Source organism: Oncorhynchus masou, chromosome 28 (assembly GCF_036934945.1).
Source record: "Oncorhynchus masou masou isolate Uvic2021 chromosome 28, UVic_Omas_1.1, whole genome shotgun sequence".
Taxonomy (NCBI): domain Eukaryota; kingdom Metazoa; phylum Chordata; class Actinopteri; order Salmoniformes; family Salmonidae; genus Oncorhynchus; species Oncorhynchus masou.
This window is the reverse complement of record NC_088239.1, coordinates 56,290,715-56,313,456: the sequence shown is the minus strand read 5'-3', so window position 1 is coordinate 56,313,456 and position 22,742 is coordinate 56,290,715. Positions and strand designations below refer to the sequence as shown.

General features: G+C 44.6%; 1 protein-coding gene across 1 annotated transcript in view; it reads left to right on the top strand.

Moving 5' to 3' along the window:
- LOC135517953 (nuclear pore complex protein Nup214-like) overlaps positions 1–22,742 on the top strand; it is an 80,936-nt gene that overhangs the window by 27,758 nt on the left and 30,436 nt on the right. The window contains 18 exon segments of the mRNA XM_064942693.1: positions 2,285–2,364; positions 2,495–2,578; positions 7,497–7,646; positions 7,917–8,075; positions 8,252–8,355; positions 8,454–8,654; positions 8,854–8,939; positions 9,029–9,112; positions 9,212–9,357; positions 9,360–9,498; positions 9,730–9,897; positions 10,569–10,677; positions 15,573–15,651; positions 16,506–16,578; positions 16,835–16,934; positions 17,068–17,117; positions 17,290–17,949; positions 17,952–18,833. Of these exon segments, the coding sequence (XP_064798765.1) occupies positions 2,285–2,364; positions 2,495–2,578; positions 7,497–7,646; positions 7,917–8,075; positions 8,252–8,355; positions 8,454–8,654; positions 8,854–8,939; positions 9,029–9,112; positions 9,212–9,357; positions 9,360–9,498; positions 9,730–9,897; positions 10,569–10,677; positions 15,573–15,651; positions 16,506–16,578; positions 16,835–16,934; positions 17,068–17,117; positions 17,290–17,949; positions 17,952–18,833 (3,354 nt within the window).

The following is a 22,742-nucleotide window of genomic DNA, read 5'->3' as shown; positions in this document are numbered from 1 at the left end:
ATTCTCCCATCTCTGCCAAGGATAGCTGTAGTTCTGTCAGAGTGGTCATTGGGTTCTTGGTCACCTCCCTGACCAAGGTCATTCTTGCCTGGTTGCTCAGTTTGGTCGGATGGCCATCTCCAGGCAGAGTCTGGGTAGTTCCATATTTTCAATTTCCCAATGCTAAAGAACACTGTGCTCTTGGAAACTTTCAACACGCTAGAAATAGTTTCATAACTGTCCCCAGATATGCCTCATTGCAATTCTACCTTGATGATCTACGCACAATTCCCCTGACCTCATGGCTTGGTTTTTGCTCTGAAATGCACTGTCAACTGTGGGACCTTATATAGACAGGTGTGTGCCTTTCCAAATCATGTTGAGTTAATTGAATTGTCCACAGGTGGATTCCAAGTTGTAGAAACATCTCAAGGCTGATCAAATGAAATTGCATGGCACCTGTGCTCAATTTGGAGTGTTATACGGTTGAAGTCGGAAGTTTACATACACTTAGGTTGGAGTCATTAACTTGTTTTTCAACCACTCCACAAATTTCTTGTTAACAAACTATAGTTTTGGCAAGTCTGTTGTGTCATGCACAAAGTAGATGTCCTAAGTCATTTTTCCAACAATTGTTTACAGACAGATTATTTAACTTACAACTCACTGTATCACAATTCCAGTGGGTCAGAAGTTTATATACACTAAGTTGACTGTGCCATTAAACAGTTTGAAAATTCCAGAAAATTATGTCATGGCTTTAGAAGCTTCTGATAGGCTAATTGACATCATTTGAGTCAATTTGAGGTGTACCTGTGGATGTATTTCAAGACCTACCTTCAAACTCAGTGCCTCGTTGCTTGACATCATGGGAAAATCAAAAGAAATCAGTCAAGACCTCGGAAAATAAATTGTAGACCTCCACAAGTCTGGTTCATCCTTGGGAGCAATTTTCAAACTCCTGAAGGTACCACGTTCATCTGTACAAACAATAGTACGCAAGTATAAACACCATGGGACCACACAGCCATCATACTGCCCAGGAAGGAGACGTGTTCTGTCTCCTAGAGATGAACGTACTTTGGTGCGAAAAGTGCAAATCAATCTCAGAACAACAGCAAAGGACCTTGTGAAGATGCTGGAGGAAATGGGTACAAAAGTATCTATATCCACAGTAAAACTATATCAACATAACGAAAGGCCGCTCAGCAAGGAAGAAGCCACTGCTCCAAAACCGCCATAAAAAAGCCAGACTATGGATTGCAACTGCACATGAGGACAAAGATGGTACTTTTTGGAGAAATGTCCTCTGGTCTGATGAAACAAAAATAGAACTGTTTGGCCATAATGACCATCGTTATGTTTGGAGGAAAAAGGGGGAGGCTTGCAAGCCGAAGAACACCATCTCCGCCTTGAAGCACAGGGGGTGGCACATCATGTTGTGGGGGTGCTTTGCTGCAGGAGGGACTGGTGCACTTCACAAAATGGATGGCATCATGAGGAAGAGAAATTATGTGGATATATTGAAGCAACATGTCAAGACATCAGTCAGGAAGTTAAAGCTTGGTCACAAATGGGTCTTCCAAATGACCCAAAGCATACTTCCAAAGTTGTGGCGAAATGGCTTAAGGACAACAAAGTCAAGGTATTGGAGTGGCTTTCACAAAGCCCTGACCTCAATCCCCTCGAACATTTGTAGGCAAAACTGATAAAAGCGTGTGCGAGCAAGGAGGCCTACAAATCTGACTGTTACACCAGCTCTGTCAGGAATAGGCCAACATTCACCCAATTTATTGTGGAAGGCTGACTGAATGGTTTGATCCAAGTGAAACAATTTAAAGGCAATGCTACCAAATACCTATTGAGTGTATGTAAACTTCTGACCCACTGGGAATGTGATGAAATAAATCATTCTCTCTACTATTATTATTTCGCATTCTTAAAATAAAGTGGTGATCCAAACTGACCGAAGACAGAGAATTTGTACTTACATTAAATGTCAGGAATTGTGAAAAACTGAGTTTAAAAGTATTTGGGTAAGGTGTATGTAAACTTCGGACTCAACTGTACATTTGCACCCCAAAAATGTGACATGTTTTCACTTTGACATTGTGTGTGTGGTGGGTGAGATTAAATAAATTAATGTTAATCTATTTTAAATTCAGGCTGTAACATAACAGAATGTGGTGAAAAGTCAAGGGGTATGAATCATTTCTGAAGGCACTGTACGTATTTTTTCAACATTAGCATCTTTATTGTTTTGGTTTGTGATATTGTTGATATCCATTCTGTCTTTCTGTTTCAGGCCCAGTCCAAACTGGTTCACCCCCCACGGTTGTACAGAAATGTTCCCCAGCCACCCAGACAAGTGCACCCACACCACAGGTACTAAAACATAATCTGCCTTTTCAAAAAAATAAAATATTAGACCAGCAATCAATGTCTTGTAGTTCAGGTCATAATAGTAGAGACAAATGCAGTGCCTCGAGACATCTGTCTGTTTGCCGTCCTCTAGGCAGCGCTGAGTGTGAATGCCCTGGAAAGGCAGCTGCAGCAGAAGAAGGGCTCAGACCCAGTCATGGCTGGAATACTGGAGGAGGTAACAGATTAATCCAGTAGTATTTCTCTCAAGCTACTGCTACTTAATAACTTTTTTATTTGATTATGAATCCTATTTATTATCATAACCACACACATTCAGTGGAGTTAACCCACAAAGGAATCGAACCCAGCACCATGCTCCAACCAATTAACGCGATATGGGTCTTGCTATAAATAATGGGTCTAATGTGTGACGTTGGTATAAACATTTCAAAATGCTTTGAAACAACAACTTTTTTTTTTTATGCAGTTCCACTTGTGTACTTAGGGGAATATATTTGCAAATTGGCCCATAATTCCACCTTTACAACATGGGCCTAGGACAATACATCCTTTAAGCAGGGTTCATACAGACAAGGACTTTTAGTGATTTTTTTTTTTCAAGCTCTTCATTTATATTTTCAAGGACCTCTGTTATACAATTGTATAATTTATATAATTGTACATATAGGGCCGAATATAGACCCCCCCCCCCCCAAAAAAAAGGCATGCAAAAAGCAGGCCTTACCAATGCATTGATATTCAAATTATTATTACATTACGAAATATGTGAAAATAATGTCAACTTCACTAAATACACTGAAAGAAAATATATAAACGCAACATGCAACAATTTCTAAGATTTTACTGAGTTACAGTTCATATAAGGAAATCCGTAAATAGTCCTAATTTATTTATTTCAATGTATGGACTGGGAATATACAGTGCATTTGGAAAGTATTCAGACCACACATTTGTTACATTACAGCCTTATTTTAAAATGTATTTCGCAAATTTATATGACATTTACATAAGTATTCAGACCCTTTTACTCAGTACTTTGTTGAAGCACCATTGGCCGCAATTACAGCACACCTGTATTTGGGGAGTTTCTCTCATTATTTTCTGCAGATCCCCTCAAGCTCTGTCAGGTTGGAATGGGAGCGTCTCTGCACAGCTATTTTCAGGTCTCTCCAGAGATGTTAAATCGTGTTCAAGTCCAGGCTCTAGCTGGGCCACTCAAGGACATTCAGAGACTTGTCCCGAAGCCACTACTGCGTTGTCTTGGCTGTTTTGGGTCGTTGTCCTGACCTCCTGTCTGAGGTCCTGAGCACTCTGGAGCAGGTTTTCATCAAGGATCTCTCTGTACTTTGCTCCATTTGTCTTTCCCTCGATCCTGACTAGTCTCCCAGCCCCTGCCACTGAAAAACTTTCCCAGAGCATAATCCTGTCACCACCATGCTTCACAGTATGGATGGTGCCAGGTTTCAGACAGACGTGATGCTTGGCATTCAGGCCAAATAGTTCAATTTTAGTTTCATCAGACCAGAGAATCTTGTTTCTTATGGTCAGAGTCCTTTAGGTGCCTTTTGGCAAGCTCCAAGCAGGCTGTAATTTGCCTTTTACTGAGGAGTGGCTTCCGTTTGGCCACTCTACCATAAAGGCCTGAATGGTGGAGTGCTCACAGATGGTTGTCCTTCTGGATGGATCTCCCATCTCCACAGAGGAACTCTGGAGCTCTGTCAGAGTGACCATCGGTATCTTGGTCACCTCCCTGACCAAGGCCCTTCTCCCCTGATTGCTCAGTTTGGCTGGGTGGCCAGCTCTGGGGAGAGTCTTGGTGGATCCAAACTCCTTCCATTTAAGAATGATGGAGGCCACTGTTCACTTCTTCAATGCTGCAGAAAGGTTTTGGTACCCTTCCCCAGATCTTTGCCTCGGTACAATTCTGTCTTGAGCTCTACAGACAAGTCCTTTGACCTCATGGCTTGGTTTTTGCTCTGACGTGCACTGTCAACTGCGAGTCCTTATATAGATGTGTGTCTTTCCAAATCATGTCCAGTCAATTGAATTTACCACAGGTGGACTCCAATAAAGTTGTGGAAACATCTCAAGGATGATCAATGGAAACAGGATGCACCTGAGATCAATTTCACATCTCATAGCAAAGGGTCTGAATACTTATTTATATAAGGTATTTCTATAATTTTTCATATATGTGCAAACATTTCTAAAAACCTGTTTTAGCTTTCTCATTATGTGCTATTGTATCTAGATTGAGGACATGTTTTATTTAATCCATTTTAGATTAAGGCTGTAATGTAACAAAATGTGGAAAATGGAAAGAGGTCTGAATACTCTAAGGAAATGCACTGTAGATATCCATCTGTTGGTCACAGAAACCTTATGGGTGTGGATCAGAAAACCAGTCAATATCAGGTGTGACCACCATTTGCCTTATACAGCACGACACATCTTCTTCAAATGTACTTTATTAGCCAGTTGATTGTGCCCTGTGTAATGTTGTCCAGCTCCTCTTCAATGGCTGTACTAAGTGGCTTGATATTGGCAGGAACTAGAACACAATGTCATACACATCGATCCAGAGCATCCAAAACTAACTCAATGAGTGACATGTCTGGTGAGTATGCAGGCCATGAAAGAACTGGGACATTTTCAGCATCCAGGAATTGTGTACAGATCTTTGCGACATGGGGCCATGCATTATCATGCTGAAACATGAGGTGATGGCGGCTGATGAATGGCACAACAATGGGCCTCAGGATCTCGTCACAGTATCTTTGTGCATTCAAATTGCCATCGATAAAATGCAGTTGTGTTCGTTGTCCGTGGCTTATGCCAGCCCATACCATAACCACACCACCACCATGGGGCACTCTATTCACAATGTCAAATCAGCAAACCGCTCGCTCACACGACGCCATCTGCCCAGTACACATGAAACTGGGATTCATCCGTGAAGAGCTCACTTCTTCAATGTGCCAGTGGCCATCAAAGGTGAGTATTTACACATTGAAGTCGGATATGACGCTGAACTGCAGTCAGGTCAAGAACTTGGTGAGGACGCAGATGAGCTTCCCTTACACTGTTTCTGACAGTTTGTGCAAAAAATCTTGGTTATGCAAACCCACAGTATCATCAGTTGTCTGTGTGGCTGGTCTCAGACTATCCTGCAGGTGAAGAAGCCGGATGTGGAGGTCCTGGTCTGGCGTGGTTACACGTGGTCTGAGGTTGTGAGGCCAGTTGAGCATATTGCCAAATTGCCTAAAATGACTTTGGAGGTGATTTATGATAGAGAAATTAAAATTAAATTCTCTGGCGACAGCACTGGTAGACATTCCTGCAGTCAGCATGCCAATTGCATGCTCCCTCAACTTAAGACATCTGTGTCATTGTGTTGTGACAAAACTGCACATTTTCAGAGTGGCCTTTTTATTGGCCCCCTTCAAAAAGTGTACCTGTGTAATGATCATGCTGTTTAATCAGCTTCTTGATATGCCACACCTGTCAGGTGGATGGATTATCTTGGCAATGGATTATCTTGGCAATGGAGAAATGCTCACTAACAGGAATTTAAACAAATTTGTATTCAAAATTTGAGACCTTTTGTGCATATGGGATATTTTATTTAATCTAATGAAACATGGGAGCAACTCTATACTTGTTGCATTTTATATTGTTGTTGAGCGTAAATTGGATGCGTGCCGATTTTTCTGTAGCCTATGTGGCCAACACAGGCACACATAATAAAGCCATGACTTGCTGTAGCATTAATCTCACCATTTTGAATCTCACCATTGCTGTTTTTGTAATGAGAAAGTGACCAAAAACCAGGTTCCTTTTTTAATGGAAGGATTTGTATGTATGGCCAAGTTGAAGCCAACATTAATGTTGTCCTCATAATAACCACATGGTTTTACTGCAACAGAGTAGCGCAACACCCTTTATATGAAGTGGCGGGAAAAAAATGAAAGTGGTCACATCTCTCACAAAAACAGATAAAGAATGAAAGCAAGGACAATTATAAGGGAACAGGAGAACTTATAAATTGGTTACAGTAATTACAAGGACTTTTCAAACACCTATCTGAGGACATGTCTGATTTTCAAGGTTAGCCTTTTGGAGTACTTGAATTTCTGAGCTCCAAGTTCAGGTAGGCTACTTCAAGCCCCTTGTAATTGTTTCTAAAATGACCGGTGTAACATGGACACCAAAATGTATTTGTCATGTTATTTAATTACCATCATTTTGTGAAGAAGCCCACTAGGCAATGTAATTATACCCAGAATAATTAAGCGTTGTGTTGTGCAATAGTCTATTCTACACAATTGCGCACAGTAGACTCGGCGTCCAATCCAAGGCACAAGAACGCATGAAAACATGAACTCGTTACCTTGATGTTAAGTCTAACGAGACCTGACTGTAAATAAAGCAAACAACAGATATTCAAGATCAGTTCATTAGGGATATTAGATCCAACGTGGATCCAGGCACAACTGTCCTCACCAGCGTAAAGAATGAGACTGCAAAATATTCTGGACATTCCTCATGAACCTCTTCTCCAGCACTTCCAGCAGGGCTGTTGCATTGCATGCGCTATCAGCTGTTTGTCACTTGACTATCAATAAGAAAATATCTTCCTGGATAAGATGAATTTGTGTGAAAATAGCTCTACACCAAATGCGCGTCCAACAAATATTGTGCATAATTATTGAAGAACCACGTTCATGACGGTATTGATTTAGGTTTTAAGTATGAAGGTAAGGTGACTCGTTTAGAAGACACTCGTTCAATGGCTAATTTGACTGATTAATGTCTAATAATGATAAACGACAACTTGCACTGCCATAATTGCAAGGACTGGAGAGGAATGTTTTATCACGTGATTTTAGACACATCTGTCAAGACACCAACCATGAGAAAGGGTTAAACAGCGTTTAAATCAACATTTACATTTTATTGAATGTAGCTTGCTCCCCCTTATATCTTAATGTATTGACATAAAAAATAAAATGGCAGATTATCAACTGCTGTAAGAAGTTTTCCAGTGTAGGAAATCCTCACATGTACCCGAGTTTATAGAAAGACCCATATGTTTCACCAATGTAGCTTCATGCAGGTTGTGTTCCTCTCAGATCGCCCACTTCCAGAAGGAGTTGGATGACCTGAAGGCACGCAGCCACAAGGCAGACTTCAGAGTGGGAACCACAGAGGAGATGAAGGAGCTGAGGAAGGAGTCTGAGGACCTCCACGTCTTCACCCTGGAGATCAAAGACACCACTGAGGTACAGTACGGATTTAATTTAATTTGATTAGATGTTATTATTTCAGAGATAAGGCCTGCGTGAGTCAGAATATGAAGCTCTCTGTAGTTGACATAGTTAATTAATGTACCCAGTCGTGTCAAATTTAATCAGCTGCATTCAGGTGGCCCATGAACTCACACCCCCTGGTGTTGCCAGGTCTATGACAACAAAATTTGCCATTTCAACTTACGTACAGCCACCTAGACCTTGTAGGCTCTTACCATGTGCATGTGTGCTTGTTCTCCCCAGTCTCTCCACGGGGACATTAGCACTCTAAAGACCACCATGCTGGAGGGCTTTGCCGGGGCGGAGGACGCAAAGGCCCAGAGTGAGCTCAACAGACACCGGGGCTACCTGCAGCTGCTGTACAAGAAACCACTGGACCCACGCAGTGAAGACCAACTCAAGGTAAGCCTCTGGATAGATAAGGAATGGATGGTTAGATGTGTATATCGAACGTCTATCATTCCTCAGGGTGGATGTGGTAGAAATTTCAAAAGCAGAACACTATTGAAAATCATTCACCGTGTAGAAGACTTTTTGTTGGACCGTCATTTATTTTTGGGTTTTCTCCCCATAACCAGGAGATCCGCAGGCTGTACCAATATGTAAAGTTTGCTGTGGAGGATGTGAACGACGTGTTGGATCTGGAGTGGGAGAAACATCTGGAGAAGAAGAAAAAACAGAAGTGAGTGAATTCTTTCACTTCCTATATCAATTTCCAATTGTCATTGTATGTTTCCTTTCTAACCAGTTTCCTCTGTGGTACTCCTCTGTCTCTCCCAGACATATGATTGTCCCAGAGAGGGAGGCTCTATTCACAGCCCTGGCCAACAACCTGGACATCATCAACCAGCAGAAGCAGAGGCTGGACACACTGGTCAAAGACCTCCACGCCCTGCGGCTCTACAACAAGACTGCAGCCTGGAGCACTCCTGCCCCCAGCCAGCCCTGCCATCCTGCTGCTACCACCCCCACTGAACAGGGGTATGTACAAGGGTGTATACCTGAAATACAATGGGCAGATTTATTGTAGCATGAGGATCTGTTTAGAGGCAGTAAGTTTTTATTTTTTTTGTCAAATTTTTCACTGGGGTATGTGTGTTGCAAAGTAGTGTTTTTATTTATTTATGCATAGAGGCTTAAAAATCAATGGTCACTTATGAATTACCTCTGTGTTTACTAGTTTGGACAACGAGCTGGAGAGTTTGAGGGATGCACTCCTGAAAGCCAGTCTGGAGACCATTCCCAAGACCACCTCGAAATCGCCAGGCAAAATACTAACATTTTCCAACACGTGTCACTGTTATCTATTGTGCTTGAGTGATGTAAATGTAATTTTACTCCTTCAACTTCTGCAGCCAAAATGTCTCCGATGAAGCAGTCTCAGCTGCGTAACTTTCTCTCCAAGAGGCAGACACCACCAGTCCGCTCCACCGCTCCAGGTACTCCCAACACACAGAACACAGTGACCAGTGCTGAGCAGTGAAGTATAAGTAACGTGTGGCGTTTACCCCTCCTGATTGTCCTCTATCTTTCCCCAGCCAACCTGTGCCGCTCGGCCTTCCTCTCTCCCAAATACTACGCGGACCTGGACGATGTGAGCTCCACCTCCTCCCTGTCTCAGGCCCTGGACCCAGCATACTCCCATTATTTTGCGGAGGAAGAACCAGAGCCTGAGCCTGCCCCCTCCCCATGCTCCCCCTCTCTATGCCCCGCCACCCCACGGTGGTACGCACCCCCTCCATCGCCCCGGGGTTTGGGGCCATCCAGTCCACTCCCTTCAGCAAGGTGCGCCAAGGCCTGGGCCTCAGCCCCATCATGAGCCCAGGTAGGAAACTATTGAGCTTATTTGACTTTTATTTAACTAGGTTGGTCGGAGAACAACAGGTAATACAACTTTGCTGTTGTGAAGTAGTATGTCATTTGTATTGTATGTTTTACCCTCTAGTATCAACCGTCAGGTCACAGAGAGGACAGCCAACCTTATGTCAAAGTGCTGTAATATGTGGATTTAAGAGAGCTATTCTGTAGTACAGTAAGTCCCCAATTTTTTCTTCAGTTCCAACCAATAAGATCAACATGGGAGGTGCCGACAGCACGGCACTAGCCACTAAGACTGTGAAGCACGGGGCCCCGCCTACTGAGAAGGCCACACCCGTCCCCCTTCCTGCCCAACAGGCTGCTGCCAAAGCCGCTTTCCTCAGACAAATGGCCAATCAGAAACCAGGTAGGTGGGTTGCAGTTAATGGGAAGTACATTGCATTTGTGATCGTTTTTCTGTCACTGTAACAACATACAACGTTGCCTTGAGACCTATTATGACATTTATTGACATTTTTTATTTTCTGCTCTGCAAAGGACATGGGCTGAGGGACCTGTTTCTGTGTTGTGTGACCATGTTAGGCTGTGTTACCTTAACAATATAACGTTCTAGTTTGAAAAAAGAACAAGCTAGTAAGAAACTTTCATTGTTAATCTCGCTACAATAAAACAGTTTGAAGACCGGTAGAGAGTCTTCTGCTCCCTGTCGGTTCACTTTGAACAGTAAAACTCAATGCTATGTTCATACTCAGACACCAGGGGGAGACAAAGACCTCAGGATCAGAGGTGAACTGACAGCCTCATGACTTTACTATGCAGAATAATGGTTGACAATAGTTTAATCAATAAATTCAATTATTACATTAAATTATTTAAACCGTACGTTTAAAGTTTTAATCAATTGAGACTATTCGTCTGAAAATAGTGTACATCAGTCTGTTGGTAACCCAAAATAACATGACCGGTATGATTTTGAATTGATTGAATGAAAAGGTGACAAAATATGTGCGTCTGGTTGTCCCAATGTCAGTTGTAATGACAAATTGTCATTGACATTTCTTCTTTGTGGTCAACCAGCAGTCAGTGGCTCTCTGACAGAGTCCACCCTGAAGACTGTTCCCCAGGTGGTCAACGTACAGGAGCTCAGTGACAAAGGATTGCCACCGCCTGTCTCCACTGTGATCAGGTAATCCATCATCATCAATATTACTATCCCTCTTCATCAGGGCATCACCTTGGGTCTAGGCTCAAGAATGCTTGGCACCTTTTCTGATTACAATTCCCAAAAGGTAGAAAGGACATTAAATGAAACAAAATATGATGTAGATAAGAAATGTGTAGACAGTGAATACATTTCATTAGGAACGGGCTGAGTGGATCCTATCTAATATCGTTACAATAGTTGGCTGATTCCAATCTAACCATTACTGTAAAAAATAACCTACAGTCCACTTAACTACTGTACACTGCAGCTTTCTTGTTTGTTTTTGTTTGTCTAATTTTAAAACTTCTGTGTGCTGCAGTGTTAGGGTCTGCTGACAGTGCTGTGACCCTCAGGGTCTGCCACAATGACCGTCTCTTTAAAAAACAAACATGTTTTTAAAGTCACGGAAATACAAAGTCTCTCTTTGTAGTCTAATAAACGTAAGGTGTACAGTATATACTGTATTTTAGTTTGAACCATGTCAGGTCTTCTGATAGGCAAGGCTTTAAAATGAGGTTCTGCTGAGGGCCAGATTACTCCATGGTGGATGGAGAGAGGGGTTATCGCTGTTTTAGCTTGGCGAGGCAAATTTACAATGACTCGCTGATGCAGAAAGAGACAGCTACACACACAAATAAGGGCAATAGAAAGAACAGGGTGAGCGGGTGTGCTGTACAGACAGTGACCGGACTACACTGGTGCTGCATGAAGGGGCCATGTGTGTGGGGGATGGGCACACATGGGCAATGGACCGTGTTATAAAGTGTGGGTGAGTTTACGTCCTGAGGGACGAGGGCCCACTTCAGCACGAGCCTATGCTGGTTGTGTGTGTGGGGCAGCATACTGTACTTCAGTTACAGTGTGAGTGGTTCCCAACAATGCAGAGAGAAATATTTGACAAATGATATAACACAAGGGAAAAAATACACAATGAGTAACGATAACTTTGTTATATACACACACACGAGGTACCAGTACTGATTCGATGTGCAGGGGTACGAGGAAATTGAGGTAGATATGTACCTACTGTAGATAGGAATAACGTGACTAGGCAACAGGATAGATAAAAAACAGAAACGGCAGTGTATGTGATGAGTTAGTGGAAAAACAGTCAATGCAGACAGTCCAGGTAGCTATTTAGTTAACTATTTAACTATGTAGCACGAAATAGTTAAATAGTCACTGCCATTGGTGATAAAAGGGCTGTTGATGACATCTGTGCATGTCATGTCAATACCAGAGTGACTAAGGGGCGCCAGGATGGACAGATGTTGGCACAGCCCTGTATAACTGTTCCCATAAAGTGACAGAGGGAGAATGTCAATGTCCCCAATGTCACAGTGAGACTGGAGGGAGAGGGGCCCTTTAATTGGTACCGTCAGCAGTTTTTATAATACATGTTATTGGGGGAAGGGGAAAAGGAAAGTTCATTTTATGCTTAAGTGCCAATAAGAAATAAATGCACACGTTCTGCTCTTTCTAGATAATATCTGTTATTTCGGAATGAAATTGTTTGACTGCACCAAATGTCAGTTTATTCAGAAGACCTTCCTTGCTTACAAATAGTTTTGAATAGTTGTTAGTCTTACATTTGAGTGTGAAATGCACTTTACCCATCATCCTTATCTAGGGAGATCCTCTTTCTCTCTTAGTCTCACCCTGGTCCCTTATTTTTCCCCATGACATCACATTAAATCACCCATAGCTAATAGTCAACCATAACAACCGGTCTGATTACTTCTCAGACGAGTTATATGCAGGAACAGCCTGTCCTGTCTTCACTGCAGTAGTGTTGTCCTGCCCCAGCCACGGTGTGGAATTGGGGTGGACAGTATAGATTATCAGAGGCGCTGCTGCCAGCCAGATGCCAACATCCGGACAGAGAATGGGATTTGGTGTATGGGGGAAAACACAGCCGCAGCAGTATAGGGTTTCCTCTCACACAACTTCTCTCTCTAACTCCTCTGTCTTTTCTGTCCTCTGCCCTCCCGTTCTTTCCCTGTCTCTCTCTTTCGTGTCACGTCTGTCATCTAATGGCCTTTTAAACACACACACACACACACACACACAACATGACTTAAACAGAGCAGAACACCTCAAAGCATATAGCCAGCTGTAGCATCCTTCCTATTAAGATTTACTTATATTAATTCATTTCATTTTATCCGTGGGTGGTCTTTCCATTTCTAGGCTTCAGTGGCTGTGTGATAGAGTTATAGTGTGTGAGCAGCAGGAACATTGCACTGGAGAGGGTGGTCACTGGTGCCTGGCCTAGCCTGCCTGGCAGTGATGAAGCCGGCCAAGTTGTAAACCTAGGTTGATACATGGCAGTGCTTCTAAATGTCTGTTGGTGCCAGGTTACAGTGCGTGCGTGTGTGCGTACTTATATTTGTGCTTGACCTCTAGTACCAAGGAAACAGCAGGCAACAGCAGAGCGCTCTCCCATCTCTCTGAGTTAATGTATGGGTAAGGCCTGCCCATGCAACTTTGATGGAGCGATACTGAATAATTGACCGTGTGTGTTGCTGACCCAAGGCGATAGGTCCACACTGCACAGGGGGAGTGGTCAACACACAGACGCCGCTCACCAAACGGACATGTTTGTAACTATAGAAATGTTGTAGCAAAGAGAACTTGGCCCTGCTCCTAAACAACTCCAAGCCCCCACCTTTGCAGATCTGAAAGAATAAGACGGGTATAAGCAAAATGATGGAGGTTCCAATTGAAGACCATTTCGCTTACACCTTTCCAATTCCTGCAGTGTGTGGAACTGTGTTGTGTCTGGTGTTTGAGTAGTTCTAAAATGTATAGCTTTCTTCACTGTTTGCTGACTACTACTACTGTTATGCAGGCTACTCCGGTTCCTGCACAGTACTGGCTGACGGGGAGAGCCTGCACTACCTCTTTCTCCCTGGAGGGGGCCCTGTTGTCAATGAGATTTCAGTGGCCATTCCTGGCCTGACTTTTGCATGCTTGAGTAAGTGGGGGCTCAAGATGACAGCATTGTTACCTCACAGTTCAAACTCATCAACGTTTGATTGAACCTGTCACAGGTTCAGCCGTTACTTTACACTACACATCCTCCTCTCTGCTAACTCACTGGCCTTAGCGGCTTACATCTGTAGCGGAAGATCTAGGATCTGTAGCGCTTCCCATTAGCTTTTTGATCACCTCTTATCTGTCAGGCCTGTTCAGTGTGCCTGTTGCTTCTTTTGTTTAGTGCTTAGGCCATTTCTTCAACACACACATTCCGTGTGTGTGTGTGTGTGTGTGTGTGTGTGTGTGTGTGTGTGTGTGCGTGCGTATTGATTGACGCGGGCTGCCCAAGGCCCTGTGGTGATGCGGTGCTCATACTGATGCAGCACTGAGACGGCCGTGAGTAGAGTTGCTGATGAGCGGAGTAATCATCCCCAGCTCTGCCACCTGCTCTGTGCCCCCTCATCCAGAACTACAAGAACCACCAGACAGACACCCACATTGAAAGAACCACTAAACACACACTTAACCCAAAAATTATGGATCTATACACATACATACTCATCACCACTACCTACCTCATAGGAAACACAGTCACTTTACCAAACACACACACCTCCACCAGAGAGAAGATCCACTATGTCCCTAGTCAGGTTACCTTATACAGTAGTTCTCTGATGTGGGGTCCTAGCTTATTGGAGGTGAGTCCATCACATTAGATGAGAGCCATCAGCCCTGGTTTGTGTATGTGGGCCTCAGCCGAGAGAAACAGACTCCAGCTAGACGGCTTTATCAGGTCACTGCCTCCATCACATCTGATTCACTGCCGGCAGAGGCTAGCAATCTGAGTGCATCTTTGTCTCGTCATCCCCCACGGCACTCACTGCCCCAATCTCCCTCTCTTTTATCACCTCTCTCACAAACAGCTCCCTCTCTGTCCTCTATCTCCCTCACTCTTCATCTCTACTTCTCCCATGCCTCTCTCCCTGTCCTCTATCTCCCTCACTCTTCATCTCTACTTCTCCCATGCCTCTCTCCCTGTCCTCTATCTCCCTCACTCTTCATCTCTACTTCTCCCATGCCTCTCTCCCAATCGGTCACTGTCTGCCATGCTCTCTTTCCTTCTCTGCCCTCTCCCAATGTCTTTGCCTCCCTATCTCACCCTTGCTCGTTCTCTAACCCTCTGCCCCCGTTTCTCTGAGAGGATGTAATTGATGGTCCTCACTCTCTGCTAGGCCTTGCTCCTCTATTGTGATGCAGTTGAATATTTTGGCAGGATTCTCCCTGGGGCCATTTTCCAAATTAGCCCTGCTAACAATAACGAGTCCACCACAACCAGACAGTCTGATAGGCGGCTTATTTTAGAGATGCATTCCCCTGCCAGTCGGTCCCTCAGACACAACACTGGGCCTGTATTGTGTCCATCCACGCCAGTATGGTTTTGGTTCAGTTGTCTATAGTCTGTCCGTGGCAGTGGTTGATGTTGAAGAATATTTAGTAAGGCAGTGCAGGCCTATTGTTCAATGGCTTTTGTCTTCTGTATTCTATCCACTGCTGTAGGTATCGTACATGGCCTTGGCTTTTGTCTGGGATGAGACTATCCTTGGGTTATGCAGCGCGTTTGCAGATGGTAGTAAATTATAGGCTGATGCAAAGCGCTGATGCACACACTCAAACACCCCAATTAATCACTTGTGGCGTGAATAGCAATCACACCTCAGTTGTAAGTATTTGCAGGTCTCCTCATCACTGACTTGTATTCGTTAACTTTCGGAAAGCAATTCCTGATGGAGTGGATTGAAGGAGATGAGAAATTAGGCTGTATTTGAAATGTGATGTTATGCTTTGAAGCCAACTCGATGCGCACGGTTCTTTTTATTTCCTCTTTCTCCCTCTCTCAGCTCCTCAGTCCCAGCCCCGGTCGGTCAGGTTGTTCAGCAGGTTTTGGCTACAGTGGCCAACACCAACCAGGCCAAACGAGTGAGTATCAGCAGCCCGTATGGCATCCTCCCAACTGTCAAATCCTGTGAACTACATCACACTCACATACCTTTAAGCCAGCTGTCTGGGTATTACTAGCTAGAGGCCTCATTTCTCCCTGCTCTAAGAAAGTCCAGTCAAGGTAAAACGTCACCAACTTGCAGTCGGAACCAACTGAATACACATGCAAGAGATATTCAGCTACAACCGGAGGCAAATGGAAGGTCAATAGAAAGTTATTGTTTATTTATAAATACCAAGGAGTTTCATCTGTGTGCTATCAGTGGCCAAATATCTCTCCTACACCCCATCTCTAAGAACTCAGCAACTCTGTGTAGTTCCTGGAGTTCCGGTGTAGTTGGCTGACTGCTGGGCTGCGTTGTTATGGGTTAGAGTGCACAGGGCTGTGAAATGCCCCAGGTTCCTCCCATGTCCCAGCGGTGGATCGATAGAAGTGGCAACTGGGTGGGAACTGAATCATGCAGGGGAACTCTCACACACATCACACCCCATTCCGAAGCAGGTTCAAGTTTACGGGAAGACCCAAGCACTCATGACGCATAGCCTACACACCGACACTCACAGAAAAAAACACAGAAAATGTTAACACTAAAACACTGTTTTGTGATAAAGTTTCCAAAGTCTGAGTACTGAGATTAACTAAATTACATTTTGCTTTGACTTATGATAAACATGAAAGTAGATTTTGGGGTTCTCTAAAATACCATGGCTTTTTCATTTTGGGGGGGGGGTGTTTTTCGCCTTCTTATTTTCACCCTCTTTGTTAGTAGTTATTTTTGAAGCCTTGGCAAAGAGAGTCGTTTAAACTGCCCTTCTGTTGTTTTTCTTGTCAGAATTCTACTCAAGGCATACTGAAGGTGTCCGCTGAGAGTGTCTGCTCAGCTTCCCCCCAGGGTTTTGTGTTTGGTAAGTACACACTGTAAAGATGAGATGTTTTAGATGCTCATCAAAACATGCTGGGAAACACCTTCCACCTAGAGTTGATGTATTTTTCCCAAAGTTTTTATATACTAGAAATCTACAAAATATCTGAGTGAACCATTCATACATTACATCCATTTGATTACATTCCGTACGTTACATATTTGATAAGCTCTTAGTATAAAAAGGTGTACTGAACCTAATTATCATGCTTCATTTAATGCCATCTCCTTTCCCCCAGGCGGACCCCCTAAAGCTGATGCCCTAGTCTCCCTGCCCCCCTCCAGCTCAGCCCCGTCACTGGGGGAGCAGAGCAGCAAAGCCTTCTCCTTCATCGCAGCGTGAGTCTCTGGGGTCAGGGGTCAAAGAAGGGCACTTCATATGAGACCTTGATTAGAAAACAGGGAAGTGGAATAAAGGAAATAGACCAATGGCTAACTGTGCTTTCTCATACTATATGATGCTTTTGGACAGGTCTGCCGGGGGCTTCAGTTTCTCCTCTGCGCCCCAAGGAGCTCCACCAGGTACCTTTCTCGCTCATGCACAGCCATGTATGCCACACCAGTTTTAGTAGACAGTAAAGTTAGTGTTATAGTGTGTTGAATGCCATATCAATGAAGTAATAATCTATTAAATCCATTACTCGAAAGAGTTGGGCGTAGTTTGTAAATCTGCTGTTCATTTCTCTCTTCCCAGTAAAGGATGTGAGTAAATTCTCCTTCAGCAGCGCTGGCGGCAGCACAGGCAAGATGATGTTTGGCTCCTCTACCGCGGAGGAACCCTTCTCCTTCACCCCCAAATCCACCTCCCCCGCCCTGAGGGCCAACGGCTCCCCCACCCCTCTTCCCAGCATGTCAGGCGAGCCTGTGAAGCCCACCTCCATCACCCCCACCCTCAGAGTGGAGCCCCAGGCCCCCAAGGTGGTAGGAGGAGAGACCCTGGGGAGTTTCTCAGGTCTACGTGTTGGCCAGGGGGACGAAGAGAAGCCCTCAGCGGCCGCGTTTAGCTTTGGTCAGCCGGACAACGGAGCGGCGCTAGGGTTAGGCACGGGGGCAGCCCAGTTTAGTTTTGGGTTGGCCCTCCAGCAAGGGAAGCTAGCCGAGGCTGCATTTGGTGAGGCAGATTCTACCCTGACAGACTTATCCAAGGCTGCATTTAAGCCTCCCGAACCAGCCGCCCTGTCTGTCACTAAACCTGTGTTCTCCACATCAGCAGCCACCTCCTTCAGCAGCCTCCTAGCGGCACCCCTCTCTTCCCCCTCAACCACCCTGGAGAAGGAGCACCACAAAACCCCCACCACCCCGGCAGACTCCACTCCACCCCTAGAGCCTTCTTCCTCACAGCCCAGCCCCTCCGTCAGCCCCCTATCGCTGAGCCTGAGGTTACTACCTCCCCAGAGTCATCAGTCACCCCCACCCCTACCATCCCTGAAAAAGCCCCAACGCCCCCAGCTCCCCCCGCCACCTCTACCACCTCTTTCCCCCCTGCCTCCATCACCCCATCAGCCCAGGCAGCCCCAAGCACCACCCCAGAGCCTGTCCATGAGTCCACGCCTGACCCTGAGGCCTCACCACCCGCAATCACCCCCACCCCGGAGGCCCCACCACTAGCCTACCCGGCCCCCAGCTCGGACAAACCTGGCTCCATCTTCACCCAGCCTCCGGCCGTCATCACAGTTAGCACAACTGTAGCCGTCACCAGTCTCACCCCGGTCATCAACACTGCAGCCCCCGCCTCCACCACCCCTACCAACTCCAACTCTGTATTTGGGCAGCCCGCTCCAGCCTCAGCGTCTGCCGGAGGCTTTGGTTCCACTGGCTTCGGTGCTCCCCTTGCTACAGGCGCAGCAGCCGGCTTCGGGAAACCCATATTCGGACAGACAGTAGGCGGGTTTGGCCAGCCTGCTGCTAATGTAGCCGGTGGCTTTGGTTTTGGCCAGTCTGCATTTGGGGCCAACCCCGGATTTGGACAGCCCGCAGTGGCCTCCCCTGCTGCAGTTGCCAGTACCGCTGCTAGTGGAGGTGGTTTGTTTGGAGCCCTCAGTGTCAGCAATGCAAGTGGCTTTTCCTTTGGCTCCCCCAGCGCCAGTACAGCCAGCAGTACGGGCACAGGCCTGTTTGGGCAGCCGAGCGCCACCCCGGCCTTCGGGCAGCAGAGTGCTGGGTTTGGACAAGGCTCTGCGTTTGGAAGCAACACCACCACTACATCCTCCACTGGTTTCAGCTTTGGACAGACTGCAGGTGAGTGTGTTTGTGTGTGTGAAAAGGCACTAATACTGGTTCCATCCTAGAATTCATCACCAATGTATTGTATTTTCTAAGTGGCAGACAGCTCAGGTCAGCGTCTTATTGGAATTTGGTCCGTCCCTTGGACATCACCACGAAACTGTAGAAGGTTGTTTTAAGCCAGTCTAGTATTTACACAGATGGCATCTCAAGCTGCCATTCTATCTCTTCTAGACTGGATTTACAATCTGTTTAGGGATCAGACAATACCTTCAATGCTTCAGGATTGGATTACCAGATTCTAGTTGATTTTGACAAATACTCTCCAAATTCCGTATTTAGGACTACTATAGTTTTAGCAATACTATGTTCACCTATACAAACATAGCAAAGGTAGGGAAATAGGCAATGGGGCATCCTTGACGGTCAGAGCTGCGGCCAAAGTGTTTAAATTGATGTTTTCCGTCTGAGACTGAACAGCATCATTAGGTGTTTATCACGGCCATTAGGATAATGCAGCTAGGAGAGGTGCCCTCTACTCTCTGATACAGCCTCATCCAGTCCATCCATCTGGGCCTGTTAGGATCTGCTGGTACTGGCAGGCCGTACTGTTCCGGATCTTCATGGGTCATAGGTACAGACACACATGATAACAGGTACAGACACACATGACACAGGTAGACACACACATGATAAAATATGCACTGTACACACACAATACACATGGATTTTGTGTTGTAGATATGTGGTAGTATAGTAGTGGCACACACTTAATGTGTTGAGAAATGTAATGGTGCTTTATTGTATATAACTACCTCAAGTTTGCTGGATCCCAGGAGGAGGGGATCCAATATAAATACAAATAGGGACTCTGTAAACTACTATGTTGGAGGAAGTTGGCACTAAACACAGGTCTAGGGTCAGTTTTGTGTTTCACCTGGTACAGATGTGGTTAGGGTTGGAATGGTGGTTAGCTGATTCCCGATCTGTACATATAGGGGCAAGTTTGTTCGACCTTGACACTATAACCCCCAGTATGATAAGGTGCACACTTTAGGCTACATGCAGATTACACTACCACTAGTGATTTTCGATGTACACATTCCATGGCACAAGGTTTATGAACTGATGCGCAAAACAAAGCCGGATTCATAACTTCAAATTTTTCAATTTAAATTACAATACAAAATTCTTGCAACCAATAGAATGTTATATAAATGGGGGATACAATATTCCCAGCTCTGCAGATTTTGCTGTGAGGAAGCAGAGTCATTAGATAATTTATTTTGGTACTGTCCATATGTAGCTCGTTTTTGGTCATAGGTCCAGGAATGGCTGAAGAATTGCAACGTTTGCCTAGAACTAATGCTGCAGATAGCAATACTGGGTGATTTGAAAAGCCATAATCGATCAATAATAAAATAATTATTTTAGCAACAATGTTTATTTTTAATTTAAAATCTGTAGAAGCTATGAGAATAGAAAGGTTCAGTACTTTTGTGAAGCATCACAGCACAGTTGAAAAATGTATGGCAAATAGAAATCCAAAATGGATGGTGTTGAGAGATAAATGGGAGGGGTTGAATGGAGCTGAAGGGTGGGACTAATAACAAGATAACCAATGTAAAACATGTGGGGTCTGTAAAATGTATATAGGTTCAGAAATTTTGTAAAATAGCACAGTTATAAATAGAAATGAAACTGGATGGACATCAGAAATCGAGGAAGGCCAGGACTAAAAAAAACAAAATATAACTACTGTAAAATAGATTGTCTGTAAAATGTGTAATAAGATGTATAAACTGAAGGCAGAAGCCTAAGTGTTATTGTTCATTAGTTTACTCCAATTGGGGGAAGGGTGGTAGGGTTTGCCGGGAATAATAAATGTATATTCAAAAAAAAAAATCTATATAGGTATGTATATGTATGCATATGTGTATGTACATGGATATACAGTGGGGCAAAAAAGTATTTAGTCAGCCACCAATTGTGCAAGTTCTCCCACTTAAAAAGATGAGAGAGGCCTGTCATTTTCATCATAAGTACACTTCAACTATGACAGACAAAATGAGAAAAAAAATCCACAAAATCACTTTGTAGGATTTTTAATGAATTTATTTGCAAATTATGGTGGAAAATAAGGATTTGGTCACCTACAAACAAGCAAGATTTCTGGCTCTCACAGACCTGTAACTTCTTCTTTAAGAGGCTCCTCTCCTCCACTTGTTTGAACTTGTCATCAGTATAAAAGACACCTGTCCACAACCTCAAACAGTCACACTCCAAACTCCACTATGGCCAAGACCAAAGAGCTGTCAAAGGACACCAGAAACAAAATTGTAGACCTGCACCAGGCTGGGAAAACTTAATCTGCAATAGGTAACCAGCTTGAAAAAAATCCCAGAACCACACGGGGGGAACCTAGTGAATGACCTGCAGAGAGCTGGGACCAAAGTAACAAAGCCTACCATCAGTAACACACTACGCCGCCAGTGACTCAACCCGCAGTGCCAGACTGTCCCCCTGCTTAAGCCAGTACATGTCCAGGCCCGTCTGAAGTTTGCTAGAGAGCATTTGGATGATCCAGAAGAAGATTGGGAGAATGTCTTATGGTCAGATGAAACAAAATAGAACTTTCCGTGTTTGGAGGACAAAGAATGCTGAGTTGAGTCCAAAGAACACCATACCTACTATGAAGCATGGGGGTGGAAACATCATGCTTTGGGGCAGTTTGCCTGCAAAGGGACCAGGACGACTGATCCGTGTGAAGGAAAGAATGAATGGGGCCATGTAATTTGCCAATCTTGGTGTTCTCTGGCAAATGCCAAACGTCCTGTACGGTGTTGGGCTGTAAGCACAGCCCCCACCTGTGGACGTCGGGCCCTCATACCACCCTCATGGAGTCTGTTTTTGACCGTTTTGAGCAGACACATGCACATTTGTGGCCTGCTGGAGGTCATTTTGCAGGGCTCTGGCAGTTCTCCTCCTGCTCCTCCTTGCACAAAGGCGGAGGTAGCGGTCCTGCTGCTGGGTTGTTGCCCTCCTACGGCCTCCTCCACGTCTCCTGATGTACTTGCCTGTCTCCTGGTAGCGCCTCCATGCTCTGGACACTACGCTGACAGACACAGCAAACCTTCTTGCCACAGCTCGCATTGATGTGCCATCCTGGATGAGCTACACAACCTGAGCCACTTGTGTGGGTTGTAGACTCCATCTCATGCTACCACTAGAGTGAAAGCACCGCCAGCATTCAAAAGTGACCAAAACATCAGCCAGGAAGCATAGGAACTGAGAAGTGGTCTGTGGTTATCACCTGCAGAACCACTCCTTTATTGGGGGTTTCTTGCTAATTGCCTATAATTTCCACCTGTTGTCTATTCCATTTGCACAACAGCATGTGAAATTTATTGTCAATCAGTGTTGCTTCCTAATGGACAGTTTGATTTCACAGAAGTGTGATTGACTTGGAGTTGCATTGTGTTGTTTAAGTGTTCCCTTTATTTTTTGAGCAGTGTATTTACAAAAAAACAAAATGTGGTATTGGAAATGATGCAGACAATTACATTGATGGAAGCAACAATCTTTCTGCAATATTAAGCTGATCCACCCCTTAAAATAAAAAAAATTACACTACCACTAACCAAGTGCCATAATGATGATGAAATAAACCAAGCCCTTGTAATGTGTTTTGAAGGGATTATATACTGTCTTTTTAATTAAGCAGAAGTGGGCTGTCAAAGTGTGGGTTTGACTGCTAGGGAAAGTAACCCAGGTCAGAGGTTAGTGTGTCCCAGACAGCCCAGCAGCTGGCTGGCCTCTCTGGTTTACTGGAGTCAGTCAGATGGAGGGGGTGGGAGTGATGGGATATGTGGGGTGGCTTTGGGTTGGAGACTGTTGGGTAAAAGGAGAGGGTGTGAACTGTGA